Source organism: Callionymus lyra, chromosome 14 (assembly GCF_982586985.1).
Source record: "Callionymus lyra chromosome 14, fCalLyr1.hap1.1, whole genome shotgun sequence".
NCBI classification, from domain to species: domain Eukaryota; kingdom Metazoa; phylum Chordata; class Actinopteri; order Syngnathiformes; family Callionymidae; genus Callionymus; species Callionymus lyra.
In genome coordinates, this window is record NC_141831.1 from 18,058,181 (window position 1) to 18,075,656 (window position 17,476).

General features: G+C 38.2%; 2 protein-coding genes across 2 annotated transcripts; one reads left to right on the forward strand and one right to left on the reverse strand.

Moving 5' to 3' along the window:
• Positions 1-4,944: 4,944 nt before the first annotated feature.
• Positions 4,945-8,813, forward strand: layna (layilin a). Its single transcript, XM_087807505.1, is given in 8 exon segments — positions 4,945-5,037; positions 5,039-5,126; positions 6,091-6,388; positions 6,456-6,613; positions 6,681-6,725; positions 7,709-7,768; positions 7,836-7,932; positions 8,126-8,813. Coding segments are annotated over 8 exon segments (1,527 nt in total).
• Positions 8,814-10,129: 1,316 nt separating this feature from the next.
• On the reverse strand, positions 10,130-17,459 carry alg9 (ALG9 alpha-1,2-mannosyltransferase). The gene is made up of 15 exons (XM_087807902.1): positions 17,316-17,459; positions 15,953-16,088; positions 15,750-15,884; positions 14,334-14,404; positions 14,165-14,253; positions 13,930-14,065; positions 13,773-13,860; positions 13,574-13,679; positions 13,320-13,442; positions 12,398-12,552; positions 12,189-12,318; positions 11,961-12,108; positions 11,027-11,156; positions 10,835-10,965; positions 10,130-10,639 (listed from the first exon to the last, which is right to left on the reverse strand). Exons 1-15 carry the CDS (start codon positions 17,453-17,455, stop codon positions 10,519-10,521), a joined length of 1,839 nt encoding a protein of 612 aa, XP_087664028.1. The 5' UTR covers positions 17,456-17,459; the 3' UTR covers positions 10,130-10,518.
• Positions 17,460-17,476: the final 17 nt, after the last annotated feature.

Here is a 17,476-nt window from a genome sequence, read left to right on the forward strand (position 1 = left end):
GAGGAAGGGATGAGAGGGGGGAAGACGGACTGTTGGAGAGCATGGAAGCCTAATTGAATGAAAACCGTCCGAGTCGCCGTAAATAGGGAGGGATTTCAAAACCATTTCTCATTGGACTCAATTACAGCCGTTTTTATTGTTACCAGCATCACCTGCTCACCCGGATGACCGTCCATGCTAAAAGCCTTTGATTGAAATTCACCCCAAACTAAACTGATTAGCAGTGTGGGATGCAGACGGACAGACCCCCCCCTCCTTCCTCCTCTATCCTGGGCCAGCACACACAGCATATTCCTGATGAAGCATCCTGCTGTCTAAACTCTGGCTGATCTGTCTCCCAGCGAGCCTTAAATCAACCTTATGGGCCATTTTAGAAATTACTACCATCAGGAACTGCATACATACACTTTTCCAGCCATTGGTGCTCAGAAAAGTGTGGGCACATGGATCCGGCCGATGGGACATGGAAATTATTAAGATGACGGAGGAAGTCTTTGCTGTCAATAAAGTGTGATCTTTCATACCGTGATTAATCTTCGCGCGAGCTAAAGGTGCAAGTCAGTAGTTAAAAACTTCCATTCTCTTTCTACAGGAAATTGACTGTTTAGTTCACTGCACAAATCGCAGCGCAATGAAGACATTTCAACGTTTCTTGATCCTATAGAAAGCATAAAGTATTTATAACGATATAATTGAATCCCCTATGGAATACGCCTATCCCAGTTTCATCAGGCGAGAGTTTCCCTCATTTCTTCACACTCAGCACCATCTTGACACAAAAAAACAGAGTGTGAACTTGTCGTCTTAACTTAGACAATATTAATTTCAAGTGACAGCTAATGATGAATAAAAATGAACATTTAATAAGCTCCTTGTTTGGATAGAAGGTGCACATTTTACCTTAACTTAACTTTAAGGACATAAATCATAAAGAATTAACCCAATTATTTATACATCCTCTGCACTAGGACATTAGAGGTATTTTCTACCCACTCATCGCAAACAGACACAAAAACACTAAAAAGAAAAATTCAAATAAAAAAAAAGAAAAAAAATGTTGAGAGCAGGGTTCGAAGTGGTGAGACCCCGCGTCCTTCCAATTTTAGAAGACGTGGGGCGCTACCAAGTGAGCTAGCCGAGCAAATATCACATCAAGAACATGCACCATTATGTAAGTAAGTAAGTAAGTAAGTAATATTTATTTATATAGCGCTTTTCGAGACCAGGGTCACAAAGCGCTTAAACAATCAAAACAATACTCAAAAAAGTACATACTTTAAAGTTATTATCTTTCAAGATAATACTGAGAACAACACAGGAGTTCGAGAAATTCAAGGAAAAGCCTGAACAAATAGAAACGTCTTAAGATGTTTCTTAAAGGAGTCAGTAGACTCCATCAAGCGCAAAGAGAGAGGAAGATCGTTCCAAAGCTTAGGAGCAACAGCCTGAAAAGATTTCTCTCCTCTGGTCCTGAGCCGTGTGCGTGGAACCATAAGTAGATTCTGATCCACAGACCTCAGAGCCCGAGCTGGGGTGTAAGTCTGGATCAGATCAGTGATGTAAGGAGGAGTCTGACCATGAATAGATCTGAAAGTAAGAACCAGAATTTTAAAGTTGATCCTGAAAGAAACTGGAAGCCAGTGAAGAGTTTTAAGGACCGGAGAAATGTGAGTTCTTCTACTTGAGCGGGTCAGAATTCTCGCTGCAGAGTTCTGAATCAACTGCAGACGAGACAGATCCTTCTTGTTAAGACATGAAAACAAACTGTTACAATAGTCCAGACGAGAAGAAACAAACGCATGGATTACAAGCTCCAGATCATGTTCCGACAACATTTTCCTAAGTTTAGAGATTTTTCTCAGTTGAAGGAAACAGTTTCTGGTCAGTTTTCTGCAGTGTTGAACAAGTGAGTGAGACATGTCTTTAGCAAATACAACACCCAGGTTTCTCAGGCTCAGTTTGACAGACTGACCTAAGTCACCCAAGTACTGACTCAACCCTGGAATCTTATCATCAGGAGCAATCACCAGTGTTTCAGTTTTGTCCACATTTAGCTGTAAAGTGTTTTCACTCAGCCATTGTTTGATTTCTAGCAAACAATTGACTAAGCTGTTCAGCCTCTGGGGCTCAGTTGGATCAACAGAGCAGTAGAGCTGGATGTCATCAGCAAAAATGTGATAAGAAACATCTGGAAATCTCTGAATGATTTTACCGAGGGGAATCAAGTACAGCAAAAACAATAAAGGACCCAGAACAGAACCTTGAGGGACTCCACACAACAGATCTGCCGATTCAGACCTCATTTGATTGGCAGATACACTAAAACTGCGCCCAGAAAGGTAAGATGAGAACCATTCTAACACAGACCCAGACAGTCCCACTTCATCCCTCAGTCTTCTCAGCAGGATCTGGTGATCAACTGTGTCAAAGGCTGAGGACAGATCCAAGAGAACCAGAACAGTGAATTTACCAGAGTCAGCTGACATCATGATGTCACTGGACACTTTCAATAAAGCTGTCTCCGTAGAGTGATGTTTACGGAAGCCAGACTGAAACTTCTCATGGATGTCGCTCTGATCCAGGAACAAAGACAGCTGCTCAGACACCACCTTCTCCAAGATCTTGGACAAGAAAGGGAGCTTAGAAATAGGCCTGAAATGACTGAGGTCAGTTGGGTCTAAGCCTGTTTTTTTGAGCAGAGGCTCCACAATGGCATGTTTAAATGCATTGGGAAAAACCCCTGTGGAAAGGGAGAGGTTCACCATATTGGTAACCCAGGGGCCAATTACATCAAATACTTTGATAAAAAGCCTACAAGGAAGGACGTCATCTGAGTAAGAGGAGGGTTTCATCTAGTTCACTAGTGCCGAAATATCGCCCAAAGATACAGCAGTGAAGGAGGACCAAGAGGAGGAGAGGGGCTCAGAGACAGTAGGGGTTCCAAACAAAGGGGGAGAGATTTTCTCTTTGATCAATTTAATTATAATTGAATTATGTATCATCTATATAGATAGTTCCAATACATAGACACAGCCTCAAAGTCATAATCAGAGACAACGCTTCTCTGTTGCTTTTGCGACAGTGTATGATGGGCTGAGATACCGAAACATGACGTCACTGATGGGCTCTTCATAAAGTGACCCCAGAGAGACCGGATAGGACGAGTTCTACAAACGTAATCATAATACGTAGGGAATAATGTTCATGATTATTTTCAAACTAAACAAGATAAAACATCAAGAATTAAATAAAGATAAAGAAATATAAAAACAGCCTGGTCGGTGGGAGGGCAGCGCCTCAGCGACCTCTATGGGCAACTGAATTAAACTTGTGATTAAGATGCGATAGGGAACTGAGAGCATGAATGTCAACAAGTATCCAGAGAACCAATGTCTAAGTAAAGATAGATTAAATTCTTATTCCAGTTACAGATATTTCGGTAAATATGCGATTTTTCCGGCCTGTGACTCAAACTGTCCAATTTTGGCCCCTTGAGGGATTGAGTTTTAAACCCCTGATCTAAGGCTTCCAGTACACATCTTCAAAATGCATTTTTAAAATATGGCTCCATAAAACTCTAGCCAAATCCTCAAATGGCAATTTTTCTTCTCTACTATCTCCAGATGACATCAAGATGATTTTGTCTTTAAATACTGACCAAATCGTATATTATTCTGGGTTTACAACCAACACACAATATCATTTATAACCCGGTATTCATATACAGGTTATGTACCTGTGAAAATATGTGTCTGACCAAATAATTGGGGGGAAGATGAGTCAACAAATATGCTAAAAAATTAATTTTAAAATGGATCCCAAGCAAACAAAACAAACAAAGACGGTTAAAAACAATAAGATTACTTAAGGCGTTTAAAATAAAATATATTTTGTTGTTTTTTGGAATTAAAATGTCACTTTACGAAAAGAAAAACACTGGATGAAGCTAGTGTGTAATAGCTACAAATTTAACCATGAAAGTGATGTGCTCCTCAACCAGGAAGTGACATCATTGGTGTTAAAATTACACATTAGAACAAGATGAAAGTTACAGAAGAAAATTACAGATAAAGATTTTTTATTTTCCCTCATTGTCTAGACCCGGTTTTTCGCATCCAAAAGAGGCGAGGAGTAGATTTGTAGTTTTGGAGAGAGCCTCCAAAAATGGATGGATGAAATTACAAAGCGGGAGAGTAAGAGCCATCTTCAGTTCAATGATCAAGGCGTTTATTTTCATATATCTAACCCTTGAAAAAGTAATTCTATCTTTCCGCTACATTTTTTAATCGGGGGGGAGGAAGCTGATGGTGCACTACTTTACAGCCATTTTGTAAAAGAACAATCCTAAAGTTTATTCCCGTTTATTTTGTCTTCTTGGAAAACATCAGTTAAAAGTTTTTGCTCATTCTCAGGGGACATCAGAATGAAACGTAGTGTATGTTGTTTAAAAAGACGTACATTTCCACGATGGTTCTTTAATCCATCTGATCTCACATTTCCATTGTTTGCTGTGAAACATGATAAAGGATTCTAGCTCTGGTGCGCCTTGACGCCCGGCCGTGTAAAAATTATTATAAAATCTTTCTGATCGAGTTAGAGCGGATCATTTTCATGTAACACTTTTGTAATGATAATACCTCAGGCTTTAAGTAATATAGGAAGGAGTGAGATCTGCCTCTTGTCAGCGTTTACGATGAGAAGCACTTGCATGATTAGATGTCACGCGATCGATGCAGCCTCTTCTCTCAATCATTAAGGCTGCTCTTAACAGATTACAGCCCGCCTCCCAAACACACCGTCCCTTCTCCTTCTTCCTGCTCCTCCCTCACTCCCCCTCATAACCCGCAGCAGTCAGAAAAGTCGCATCACTGAACATTTCTGTCCTGAAGTTCTCCTGAGAAAACGAAAACTCCACCAGAAGGATGAAAAAGTAGAGAAGCTGTGATGGATCTTCTTGTCATCTTTTGTCACGTTCTGCTCTTCTTTTTTGATTTGTCAGCCTCCACGAGCCTCATCACAGGTACGAACACTCTCTTTAGATTAGGTATCAAGTCTCGAATACTTTACTGAATTGTGGATTTCTGTTTTGGATCTGTATTCTGAAGCGGATATTTTTGAAGCAAGAGGTAAGAAACTGCAACCTTTTTTATTCATTCATTCCCTTTTTTTAGTTCCTTATAGAAGTAACAGTGCCAGAAGCTTATCCCAGCTACTTGTGGATTAATGAGAATATTTAATTTGTTGTTTGTTGTTGTTTTTTCCTCTCTATATATATTAGTTTGTAACTTCAAAATACTTTTTTTTAAAGACTTAAGCTCCATTATAAAGTGTGTCAACACGTGCCAACTCTCTTTCCCAGTTTGAATAATTAAAATATACATTAATAATAATATTTTTTTTAAATAGTTTTCTTACAATGCTTTGATTTCCAGACCCCTGAAGAACCAAGAATAAACTCTACGATATTGGTGACAGTCACAGTCACTCCTCTCACAACGTACCGTGATTTAAGATAAGTTTACAAGTTCAAGGGTTTAAATCAACATTAAACAGTGTCAGGAGATTATAAATAGAAATGATGAGACCCTACTACCATGCTTTTTTAAACTTTTTTTTTTTTTTAGCGCTTTTGAGAAATTAAATCAAACAATTGAAAAAATTACACTTACTTTTTTCCCCCTAAACTGTAATATTTATTACACAAACTGATTACTGCTTGACATGTTATTAAATGTGTGTTATTTTTGTATCACTTACAGTGCAAACCTGGATAATTATTGTTCAAAACAGTGCTCTGTGCATGTGAAGATCAATGAAATGGTTTAAAAGTGTTCTATCGTAGCTTTTAGAATCTCTAAATACAGAATATACGCGAAAACGTGAGTTAAATGACTAATAAACTTGTTGATATGTTACAACACTGCTAAGGTTTCATGTTAGAACAATGTTAGCAGGTAAGGTTTTTAAGGCAATGCCAAATTACTAAACTGTTAACAAAAATCTTTGAAGTTTTTGATAGAATGTGCTAACATGCTAAGCCTTGGCAAATTAAGGATTTCTGTGGTTACTTTCCGACATTTTTTATTGCAGGTCAGAGAGTGTGCAAAGCAGGAAAAGGGAAGCCGTGTTATAAACTGGCCTATTTCGCCGAGTTGAGGCGCCGGCTAAACTTCGCAGAGGCCGAGCTGGCTTGCCGAAGAGATGGAGGTCAACTGCTGAGTGTGGAGTCGCTCTCTGAGCAGAAAGTCATCGAACAGCTCATCACGGATCTACGACCCACCGATGGAGACTTCTGGATCGGGCTGCGACGTAACCCGGGCAACGAGGAGAGCATCGCAGACTGCTCCGCACAGTACTACTGGTTGGATGGCAGCAGGTCGACGTTCAGGTCGGTGTTCAAACGTTTTTGTCCCACCAAACTTTTTTTTCCACATTTCATTTTATTGTGTGTGTAGGAACTGGCATTGGGACGAGCCATCGTGTGGATACGAGGTGTGTGTAGTCATGTACCATCAGCCGTCCGCACCCCCGGGTCTGGGCGGTCTTTACATGTTCCAGTGGAACGATGACAACTGCGAAACCAAGAACAACTTTATATGCAAATACACTGCAGGTAGAAATGAAGTTCTCACCTGGAATCTTTGTTATTTACTCATCTGTCCAACATGTATTGTTAACAGAGGAGTCAGCAGAAACCTCACCATCCCCAAACTTCACACTTACAGGTAAAGTATAACAGTAGGTTTTTTTCCTCATATAAAATAAAAAAGATACTTCAATTTAGAAAAAACAATAGAAAGATGTGTTGCTTCAATAAAAAAAATGGCTTTAATGAAAACATATTTTTCAATCAAAAACATTTTTCACTTAAAAATATATAGTTTGAACACTATTGTTTTGATTGAAACGTTGTTTATTGAATTTATCTTTTTGTGTTTGAGCCAAATTATGTGTACTAAAAAAGTGTTGTTTTCAAGTGAAAAGAGTTAGTAAAAAAAAAGTAATTAATTATTTAATTTGAAGTGAAAACGTTTGGAAATATTTAAATATTGAAGCCACTTTCCTTTTTATTCAATAATAAACAAAACAACCTTAGTGGAACAGATTCAGGGACTAAATCTTCAGCAGCTTTACGTACAATTATTTGTTTCTTGCTCCCCTGGTGTTAGAACCGTGTAATTGCAATATTGTAAAAACTCCATCACCTGCTTAAATCTACATTTGCATTTGTTCACAAACCTACAGAAAATCTCTTGTTAGTTCGCTTTACCGTTTCATCTCCCAAAACTCATATGGAAATAAATAACAGTATAAGTGCCATTTCTGTCTGGGCACTTCCTATGTGATGACGTCCCACGCTTCAAACGCAAACGACTGTTAGTTAAAGTTAGGTAGTGCTGCTTTAAGTATTGTGTCATGCTTAATAAAAGGATACACGGTATAATGACAACGTAGCATTTCACCTAAGTCATTCATTTTAATGTATTTGTCAAATTTAACTGTATTTTATTCCATTACACTTCATGTTTAATGTAAAATGATATTAAATCATCTCCTTAATGTTATTGGTAGCACACTTTTTCTTGACTCTGATTCGATCTCATTTCATTATTTTATTCTGTACTGCCACCACGAAAATCAACAATTTGCTGTGTTTACAACACTGGAAATAAAAGTTTCTGATCCTGCTTAATACTGCGTATTCCAGGTGTCCCCCCTTCCTCCCTGCCCTGGAATCCCCGCAACGACAGCCCTAGCAGAAGCACAGGTTGACTATAGAAATGAACAACTATAAAGGTGACGCCTCTGACCATGACGTGTCTCTGTCTTATCAGCGATGAACCTGGTCTACGTCATCATCCCCACCATCCCTCTGATTCTGCTCCTCCTCACTGTGACCGGGGTCTGCTGCTTCAAGATGATCGGCAGACGGTGAGGATCTAAAATTCAATTACTTAAGCAGAAAAATGGCACGGGGAGCAATTTACTCAAAGCACTTTTATGATGTATAGTCAAAAGTTGCTGACTTTCAGAAGAAAACAAGTGCAACGTATTGCATTTTCATGTTTCCTTAAAAGGTTACCAGATAAGAAGGCTGATGTTGTTGTTTTTTTTTGACTGCAAGGAAAATTAAAGAGCAAAAGTCCGAAGTCCCCCTTCAAGAACCAGGTCCCTGCTCCACTCCAATTCCCGCAGATGTCTACAATGTAATCCGCTCCCAGAAGGACGACGACCTGGTGTCCACCCGCCCTCACACCAAAAACACCTCCTTCCTCTGCTCCTCCCCCGACACCCCCACGGGCGACTACGACAACCTGGGGGGCCGTGACACGGAGAGCGGCTTCGTCACGCTGGCCAGCACCGAGAGCTGCTTCATGAACTTTGACCTCAACGAGCTCACCTTAGGACGCAGAGGCACCCGTGACTTTTACGACACCAGCTTGGGCCGACCGGCGAAGAGAGACTCATCAGAGAGCGGTCGCCCGTTCAACGGCCACAGCCTCGGCCGCCGCACCACGAAGAGCGAGCACTTCGGAACCGGCGTCTACCCGGATCACGGGCTGTACGATGGAGGCGTCAGACGCGGCAGTGACCTCTATGACCCCAAACCACGGCCCGGGTGTCAAATCAAGGCTGACCTCTTTCAGACGTACGTCAGCAACGGCAAAGATAACGGGTATCAGACCAGCCTGGGGACTTACGGAGAGCACAAACCTTACCAGACTAATCTGGATTGCTACAGAGACGGGCTGAATCTGGACGGAGGGAGATATTTCAATGAGCAAGAATGGATCAGAAGACAGAACTACTGATCCAGGACTATGGAAGCATATCAGTGCCATCAGAATATTGAATGGTTGAACTTAATATTTGACATTCATTTTCTAGTGAAACATTTCTAAGAAATTTATAATTATTTTGGAATAATTTAATTCAGTAATTTCTATATTGAAATGTTGAATTTTTTTTGAAAATATTGAATTAAAAATTCCAATATTTATAATTAATAATATATAATTGGCTTAATAATGGAACAAGACTAATCCAATCATAAACATAAGCCACTCGCTGATCTCATGATCGTCTTTGCGCCGTGTTTTTGAGCAAAAGTTCAATCAAGAAGCTTGGTACTCTTTTTGGGATTTGGTGGTGGCATCATTATATCAAAACATATAAAATATAAAATACATTTTATTTTTTTATTTTTCAATTGTAATATGAAACTTTCATTTTAAATCGAATTATTTAGAAAAATAAAAAACCTTTCAATATGCAAATTATTAAATACAATAATCCAAAAAGTGTAAACACAAAAGATTAATGAAAAATCAAAAAATCAATATTTTAAATATTTAATTCAACTTTGAAATATTCTGAGGGTATACTAAGTGCATGAATGTGCTTGGAGTTGGATGATGTGTTGACTTCGCTCCTTCATACGACGGTAGTCATCCAGGGCTTCACTTCTCAATGATTTTGAGCAGTGTCATGAACCCATCAAATCTCGCACCAGTCATTCACACATTCTGGTAAATAAAGAATCTTCCAAATTACCACCGAAAATGCAGACAGTGCTGCACTACAGACAGTTAAATTGATACCAGGATCCAGATCCTATTTTGTTTTGCCAGAGACACATAACCTCCTTGGCAGAGGGAAAAGCAACAAAATCAATTTTTCACCCACCTAAATAAAAATTTAGCAGACAACTCAAGGGTCACTGGTCACATTTATAAATTATTATTAATGTCAATGCAATGAAAACAATCAATTGTTTTAGTGCTTGATGTTGTGGATGGTTTTGTACGTGCCCAATAGTGCGAAAAGTGGCCGCATTTATAGGCTCTGATCTTCAGGAAAAAACCTCACAAGGATCAGTTTCTTATTTCACATTCAAAAGCATGCTCGTGACATCTGTCTGCACGGCCCCGTCATGCTGCCCTTGCTTGCTAACTCGAGTTTCAGATGTTTGTGTCACAGCTTTCCGTCTATTCACTGAGGCATGTCCAAACGACTCAATCTCCTCGAGTTTGTAAGTTTGTTACGTGACAGAGTCTTTAAATAAAGACAAACAGACATTTCTTCGTGTGTTTATAATTGTCTGAAATAAAAACAGCAACAACCTTCTCACAGTCAAGTTTAATTAACATTCAGATTTAAATTAACAACCTTAGCCGCTCGTCAAACATGCAAGGACACACATGTACACAGCGTAGTACCACAATGATACCAGAAGTTCTGGTTGACATTAAGACATGTTTTTGTGTAAGTTACTCATTCATAACACACAGCTTGTTGCGATATTCTACAGAGAGACATGATTGAGACAGAAAATAGCGAACTAGAAACACACACTCAAATGTAGACATGAAGTTCTTAAAGGGTTAGATAGTTCTACAGACACACACACGCCGCTCAAGCGCGCACACACAAACACACACTCATATATACATAATAGCTTTTGAGGTGATCTGATGGTGGATCATTGATTGTTGTTCAGATATTAGAAATTGAAGGTCAGCCGTGAGTCCGGTTACGAGACTTTTGCCGCCGTGGTTTCAAGATCACGTATCGCTTGTAAACGGTGTGATGTTCTGATATAAAAGGAATGTAAAAGGCTCTGAAGAGTGGCGACGACCTGCAGGGGGAACACAACATGTGAAATAGTTGGTTAGTGTTAGTTTTTTAAATCTTTACATGAATATTAGGTAACATTGCATTACAAAGTTTTGAAGAACACCTACCCCCCTTTAACTATTTAAGCGAATGGTGAAAAAACAACTTGCTAGGTTTGAATCTGAGCTATGAAATATGTCACTGAAAACCTTTTTACCTCGACGCTTGAAGAAAAGGCTTGAAGGCGATGACGCTCCACTCGTCTTTGTTTGCAGAGTAGCGTGGCTCTAGTGGCGTCTCCTCGTCTGTGTCCAGGTCCACAAGGTAGTGGCACTGCCGTAAATCAACCTGCGGAAGGATAGGCGTCTAAATCCAGCACTGCCACTCAACAAGCATTTGTTTCACTCACATATCTGCTTGGTTCCTCCAGATTTTGGTCGTTCATGTGAGCCGGAATGATCTGTGTGGCGAGAGGACCAGACGTATACGGCTGAGGGAGTTGACCTTTGAACTCGGATCGAATGAAGTGTAGTTGCCAGCTGTAAAATAAAACTATCATTTAACTTTTTCTTGAAAAGTCAGTGTTAAATTTCATCACACAAGAGGCCAAAATCTTTTAGCTGTCCAAGTCACGGGCCATTTCATCCAGGGTTCCTTAAGCTTAAGGCAAGTTATATTCAATACTTTGAGACTTTTTCACTACAGTTTGAAATAATATTTAAGAGCAACATAACAATCAATAACTGAAAAAAACAAAAAAAAACAAAACACATGTATTACAGAGGTTTAGGGAATTTTTTTTTTACACTTTTGAGTTTTTAGTTTACCATTTTTAAATTGTTCCTGCATAAAGAACATTGTGCATCGTGAAAGTACATGTTTTTTAAACATACATTCTCACTTATCATGCATTACATTTGTAATACTTTCGAATATAATTGAATTTCTAGAAAATGTCCTTAAGCCCCGCCTACTGAAATTTTTCTTCTGGAAATAAATTCTTGTTTGCCATAACCACACCCACTCTGCTGTGATTGGTCAAGAGTCAAGGATTGTCATCGGGGGAGAACTTTATAAAGTGATAACTTCATGCGAGCAAGTCAGAGGAGTTGAGTTTTTACAAGGATCACGTGAACTCTGAGCTTCCCGTTTATCCTCCTTCAACTAACGAATTCCTTTTATTCATCATGGATTTTACTACCTTTTCCTCTTGTCATTACCTTATCTTAAACATTTAAACCACATAAAATGATTTGGCGAAGAGTTTAAGCCGTTAAGACTTTGGGCTCTTGTTGTAAGAGCTTCAACTACGATGGCAGGAGTCGGTGATGCCGGATACATACTTGTGTGGTAACAAAAAGCTGCTCGGAAAGCGGTACCACTCCTTTCCCAAACAAACGCTGACGGGTCGACCTTCAGGGACCGAGTGCAGCGATGGATCCTTGGCAATGCGGTGGAACTCTGGGTACAGGTCCAGAGGGGCGTGATAACCTGAGATTTAAAAAATGACAAACAAACAGTAGATCCAGTTAGAGTTGAATCGGTGACAGAGACGATTTTGATTGACACACCTCTGAAGAGGGCAACAGAGCGAGACAGGGAAAGCACTGAAAAAAGCATGACGACACTCAGAGCCAACCAGTTAGATGAAACCGTGTAGTGATCCAATCTGTAGCGTTGGAAGAGGAAGTGGTAGCATTTCTATGCAAAACAAAACAAAATCAGAAGTAAGGGGCGAATATTCTGGAGGAAAAAAGACTGAAATAAAACAATGACAGACCTGGAGAGAGGAGAGTGCGACGGCACCACAAAGGCAGATGAGCGGGTAGATGGGGAAAAGAAAACGTTCTTCCTTGTGAGGTCTGGTGAAGAAGACCAGCATCCACAGATACATGGGGGACAGGGTCAGCCAGTACGGGCGCCCCAGGTTCTGCACTGCAGAACACAAACACATGAAGAATTCAATTAACAAATAATTTTAAAATCCAGTTTATTGCCAATCATTTTTAATTGCTGGTTTGAAATGATTTGACATATGTCCGTCAAACTCCAATACCTCCTTCCCTGGTATCGGGAATAGAATTAAAAAAAAAAAGAAAAAAAAAGAGAGGCCTGGGATTTTTTATTGAAATGCAGCGTTCTCGTTTTGAAGAGCATCTACCCCACCTTTAATCGACATACTACAGCCTATTCCAGCGACAAGACCGGGTACAAAAAATGAAAATAAAAGGTGTAATAAAATGGCCGTAGAATGTAACTAAACCCCACTTACAACATCCAATTCATCTCGACACGTTTAAAAGCCTCAATAAAAAAGGTTGCAGCCATTTAGGGATTTAAACAGAAGGAACAAGGAAAATACCAATAAGCTAATTGATGTTTTACTTTTCAAGAATAAAAAGGCAAGTTATTAAAATTCTTTTAAGCATTTTATTGGATTTTGGATTTATAAAACAATAACAATTAGATATAAAAATGTTTTACTTCTCATAACATAATTGATATTTTAAACTATATTTGCTTAATATAATTAATAAACATTTTAATACAGTATTAACATTTTAAATATATCAGATAAAATGCTATGGTCAAACAACCTTTTTTTATGATATAACATAATTTAATATAATAATAATAATAATGTATTTTTTGGCATTAAACCTTCACAAGATTTAAAGCTAAACAATAATGCAAGTTCTCACCATTAAACCTGTGCAACAGCGTCTCCATGAGTGCAGTGAGAGGCAGAGAAAACAATGCCAAGATGAACACCAGGTTGAAGTTCAGGACACCATTTATGAAGTAGAAAGGCCACGGCTCAGTACCTGAAGACAAACAAAATAATGTTTCAAATGCTTCCACTAACCAACACAATCAGGATAAGAAACAATCAGGTATATTGCACTGATAATGAATAAACTGTAAGAAAAAAAAACAAATGAAAAATGTTGATTACCATAAAGCTCAGGCCCATGAGTTGTAAAGACATTGTATAGTAAAATGTTTAGTGGGGCAATAACCATTTTGCCATAAAATAACGAGTCCACTACCACCAATGGAACCTGAAACAAGAAGAAAAACGTTTCTTAAAAATCACATTCCTGGGTCAAAAATAAAATATAAATATATAGTAAATGCTTTGGTGTGTCATTTACCAAAAACACCAGCAGAGCAACCACTGCCCAGACGATGAAACTTTTCCACTGTCGCTGGATCACCAGCAAATCGAAGGCAATAGGGATGCTAAAGAGGATCAGAGGAGTTAGGAGTAAGTTTTACTTGAATTTAAGTTGACATTTAATTACTGTTTACCCAATGAGGGCAGAGAAAGGCCACCCAACAATGGCCCCAGCAGCCACACCTAAAATGGCCAGAGGGGTGGAGTCTTGAAACCAGCCCGTCATTGCGACAAGTGTTGTGTACATGCAGAAGGATGAAGGCAGGAACGCTACAGAGACAAAAAAGAAGATGGATCAATCAGAGGTTTTTGTGTGGACACCAAAAAAGTAACATTCATATTGAAGAGGTAAGCATTTATGAGACAAACCTGCCGATGAGCAAAACATTCCAGTGCTCAAGACGAGAAAAGCCAACATGAGGCGACCCACATGCAGGCCGAACTTCTTGCAAACGGCCCTGAGTCACACACACACACACATCAAAATATTATTTTCCAACAAACAAATGTCATATATTGTGTTAAATCTCTGACCCACTTGTAAAAATACAGCTCACAGACACAGCAGCAGAACGCTAAGACACATCGGACGAAGTAAAACACCAAAACCTGAAAAACAAACAGAGAACATTTGTCCTTCTTATTTGCATTAAATACATTTCTCTCTGGCCTGGAGAGGTCGACATTTCACGCATCCAAGTGAATGTTATTTAATATTTCCAGAGCTAATTAAGACAGGGGTGGGCAATTATAACTCTTCAAGGACCACATTCAATTCTGTGAATGCTATTAGGGGCCGTCAAGCAAAAAGAAAGACGAGAAAATCCCTAAACAAAAGAACATTCGTCATTAGGCCATGATTTTTATTGAGCTAAATAAGTTGCAATTTTATTCTTTTATATACAAGTTTTTTTCAAAAGCATTTCATACAGACATAATACAAATACATATTCAAATATTCAAATACATAATACATACAGACATATTTAAGGACCTGTACTCAATGTTCCTTTTTAAAACAAAGAATATTTAAGTGACTTTGTCAACCAGCAGATGAGCAGGTTTGAGGATCCCAGGTATAAATCATTCAAATGGCTTGTTTTATCTTTGGAAATAGTTTTTTGTCTCTTGATTTGAGTCACATCTGTCACTACGTAGAAGGCGGTGTGACCTAAAGCCAGACCATATGAAAAGCAATGGTCTAATCATAGTCCTATATTCAAACATTAACATTTAAAACCTGCTTATTTTCAAACTTAAATTTGTTGTTGCCATTAGAATATTGAATGTTTGAATTTAACATTTGAAATGTTAAAACTTTTTATTTACATTTAGTTCTTTTTCTAACAATTTAATTACATTTTTGAATAATTCAATTGAATCAATTTCTTTATTGAAAGGTTGATTTTTAAAAAATAATTTAACAGAATCTTCTTTTTTTTAATATTTTTTTAATTTTATATACGTTTTATAACAGAGTTTAATATTATAAGTAAATGTTCTAAAATTATCTATTATTGAACTCGTAGTCTTTTAAATTAAATAGAAAATACCAAAAGACTATCGATCTACGAACTTTCACCTAATCATGCAATGCATACTTCTCTTGTTATTGTCTGGTGGCACAATTAAACATTTATTTGTTGAATTTAAAGGCTACAACTTAAAAAAAGAAATGAGAATTATTTGAATTATTATATATCAAATTTTAGGTGTTAGAATAAAACATTTTTTTTAATTCAATAAATGATATGAAAGAAAGAAAATTTATTTGAAAATTTCAATACACAATTTTAAATTCAATTATTAATTTCAATATTAAACAAAAACAAATTAAACCTTTTCATATACAAATTACTGAATTAGATTGTTATAAAATGTTGGCCATGATATAATTCTAACATGAAATCATTACAACTAATCTTGATCCCACAAATGAGTAAGGAATATTTACCTTGTTAGTCTGCAACACATGAGCGTGCAGACAAGCTGGCAAAGCATGAAGCCATAAATATGCGTAGGACCTGATGGCGTACAGCGGAGAATACTCCCATGTTTGCATGCCTGTTCCATAAAGGAGGTAGTGCATCTGTCAAAGTAAAAATAGAAGGATCTGAATACAAAAGCATGGTGTAAAGGAATTTGTTGAGGACTCACTGGCTCCCAGTAGTTGAAGGTTTCATCACAGTCTGAGATGTTGCTGAGCAAAGCGGCGCAAAAACGAGCTGAGAGGAGACACTTGAATGCAGTCGAACCTTCGGGTGCCCAAACCTGCCCTCCTTTGCTAACTGGTCTGTGAATAGAAACATAGGAATAAAATGCTTCTTTCAAAATCTCATTTCAAATGTTTACATTTCATATCGTGTTCATTGCTTAATACAGTGGTCTACAACCTTTTTTGTACTGTGGACGTTCAGAAATGAAAAAGAAAAATCAAAAATACAATAGTATGACCTGCAAAAAAATAGAATTATGTGGATTAAAAAACTCATCTCATCTTAACGCTTAATCAGCAAGAGCTCTGGACTGGTTACAACAAGACTTTTTGGGAATTTTCATCCATGTGTGTATGTATTTGATTGTATGCCCACATTGGGGGTTGTTCCCTAGCTTTCAGAGCCTTGTTGTGAGTTTGTCTTTAAGCAACACCTTTAATGAACGGTTATTAAAACCAACATTTTCTTGGTTTAATATACAAATTGCTACATCACTGTATAAGTAAGTAAGTAAGTAAGTAATTTTTATTTGTATAGCGCTTTTCCAGACCAGGGTCACAAAGCGCTTAAACCATCAAAACAATACTCCAAAAATTATATACTTTAAAGGTCAAGATAAAACTGAAAACACAACAGGAGTTCCAGAAAATCAAGGAAAAGCCTGAACAAATAAAAACGTCTTAAGATGTTTCTTGAAGGAGTCAGTAAACTCCATCAAGCGCAAAGAGAGAGGGAGATCACAGCAGACAATCCTCAAGAAACTCCCTTCCATTCACTTTATGGATTGTTATTGATTACAAGTAATTTAACTCAAAACTATATTAAAATACAGCTAGTTCATAGTGGATTATAGATATGAGACAAGCTTAAACAGATTAGTACTCAACTGAAGCTCAGCAGCTCTCCACAACACCTTTGACATGACACGTCAGCTAATTTAACACCCGATCATACCATTTATTTTAGATCATTCTAGACTAGAACACGTTATTTATTATCCGTACTTTAGGTTTTGAACGGAAATGACAATGGATTGTGTCACGTGACTGAATAAATATGACATTAGTCTGACAGCTGCATGAATGAATGGAGGGATGCTGTTTTATTTATCGTTTAAAAACACTGAAAACGACACAATTTAACACGATTATAAAAGGCATTCCGGGCGATCAAACGTGACTATTTTTGTATTAAAATAAAAACACAAATTCAAAAAGAATCGTTTCGCGTGGCTAGCTCGCTAAGCTAGTGGACGTTAACCTAAACTCCAGAGTCCAAAACCTACATTTCTTTTTTATACTTACTCTTGTCTGGTTTCTGTGACTTTGCAATCGTCGGCCCCTTTCTCCTCTTTTTGTAGCCGAGCATCTGCCTGTGTGTTGACGTTGTTTGCATCTTGTCTGCTGCCTCTCCTTGTTCGCTGCCGAAGCGCCTTGGCCGCCATGTTTACCGAATCGTCTCTCCG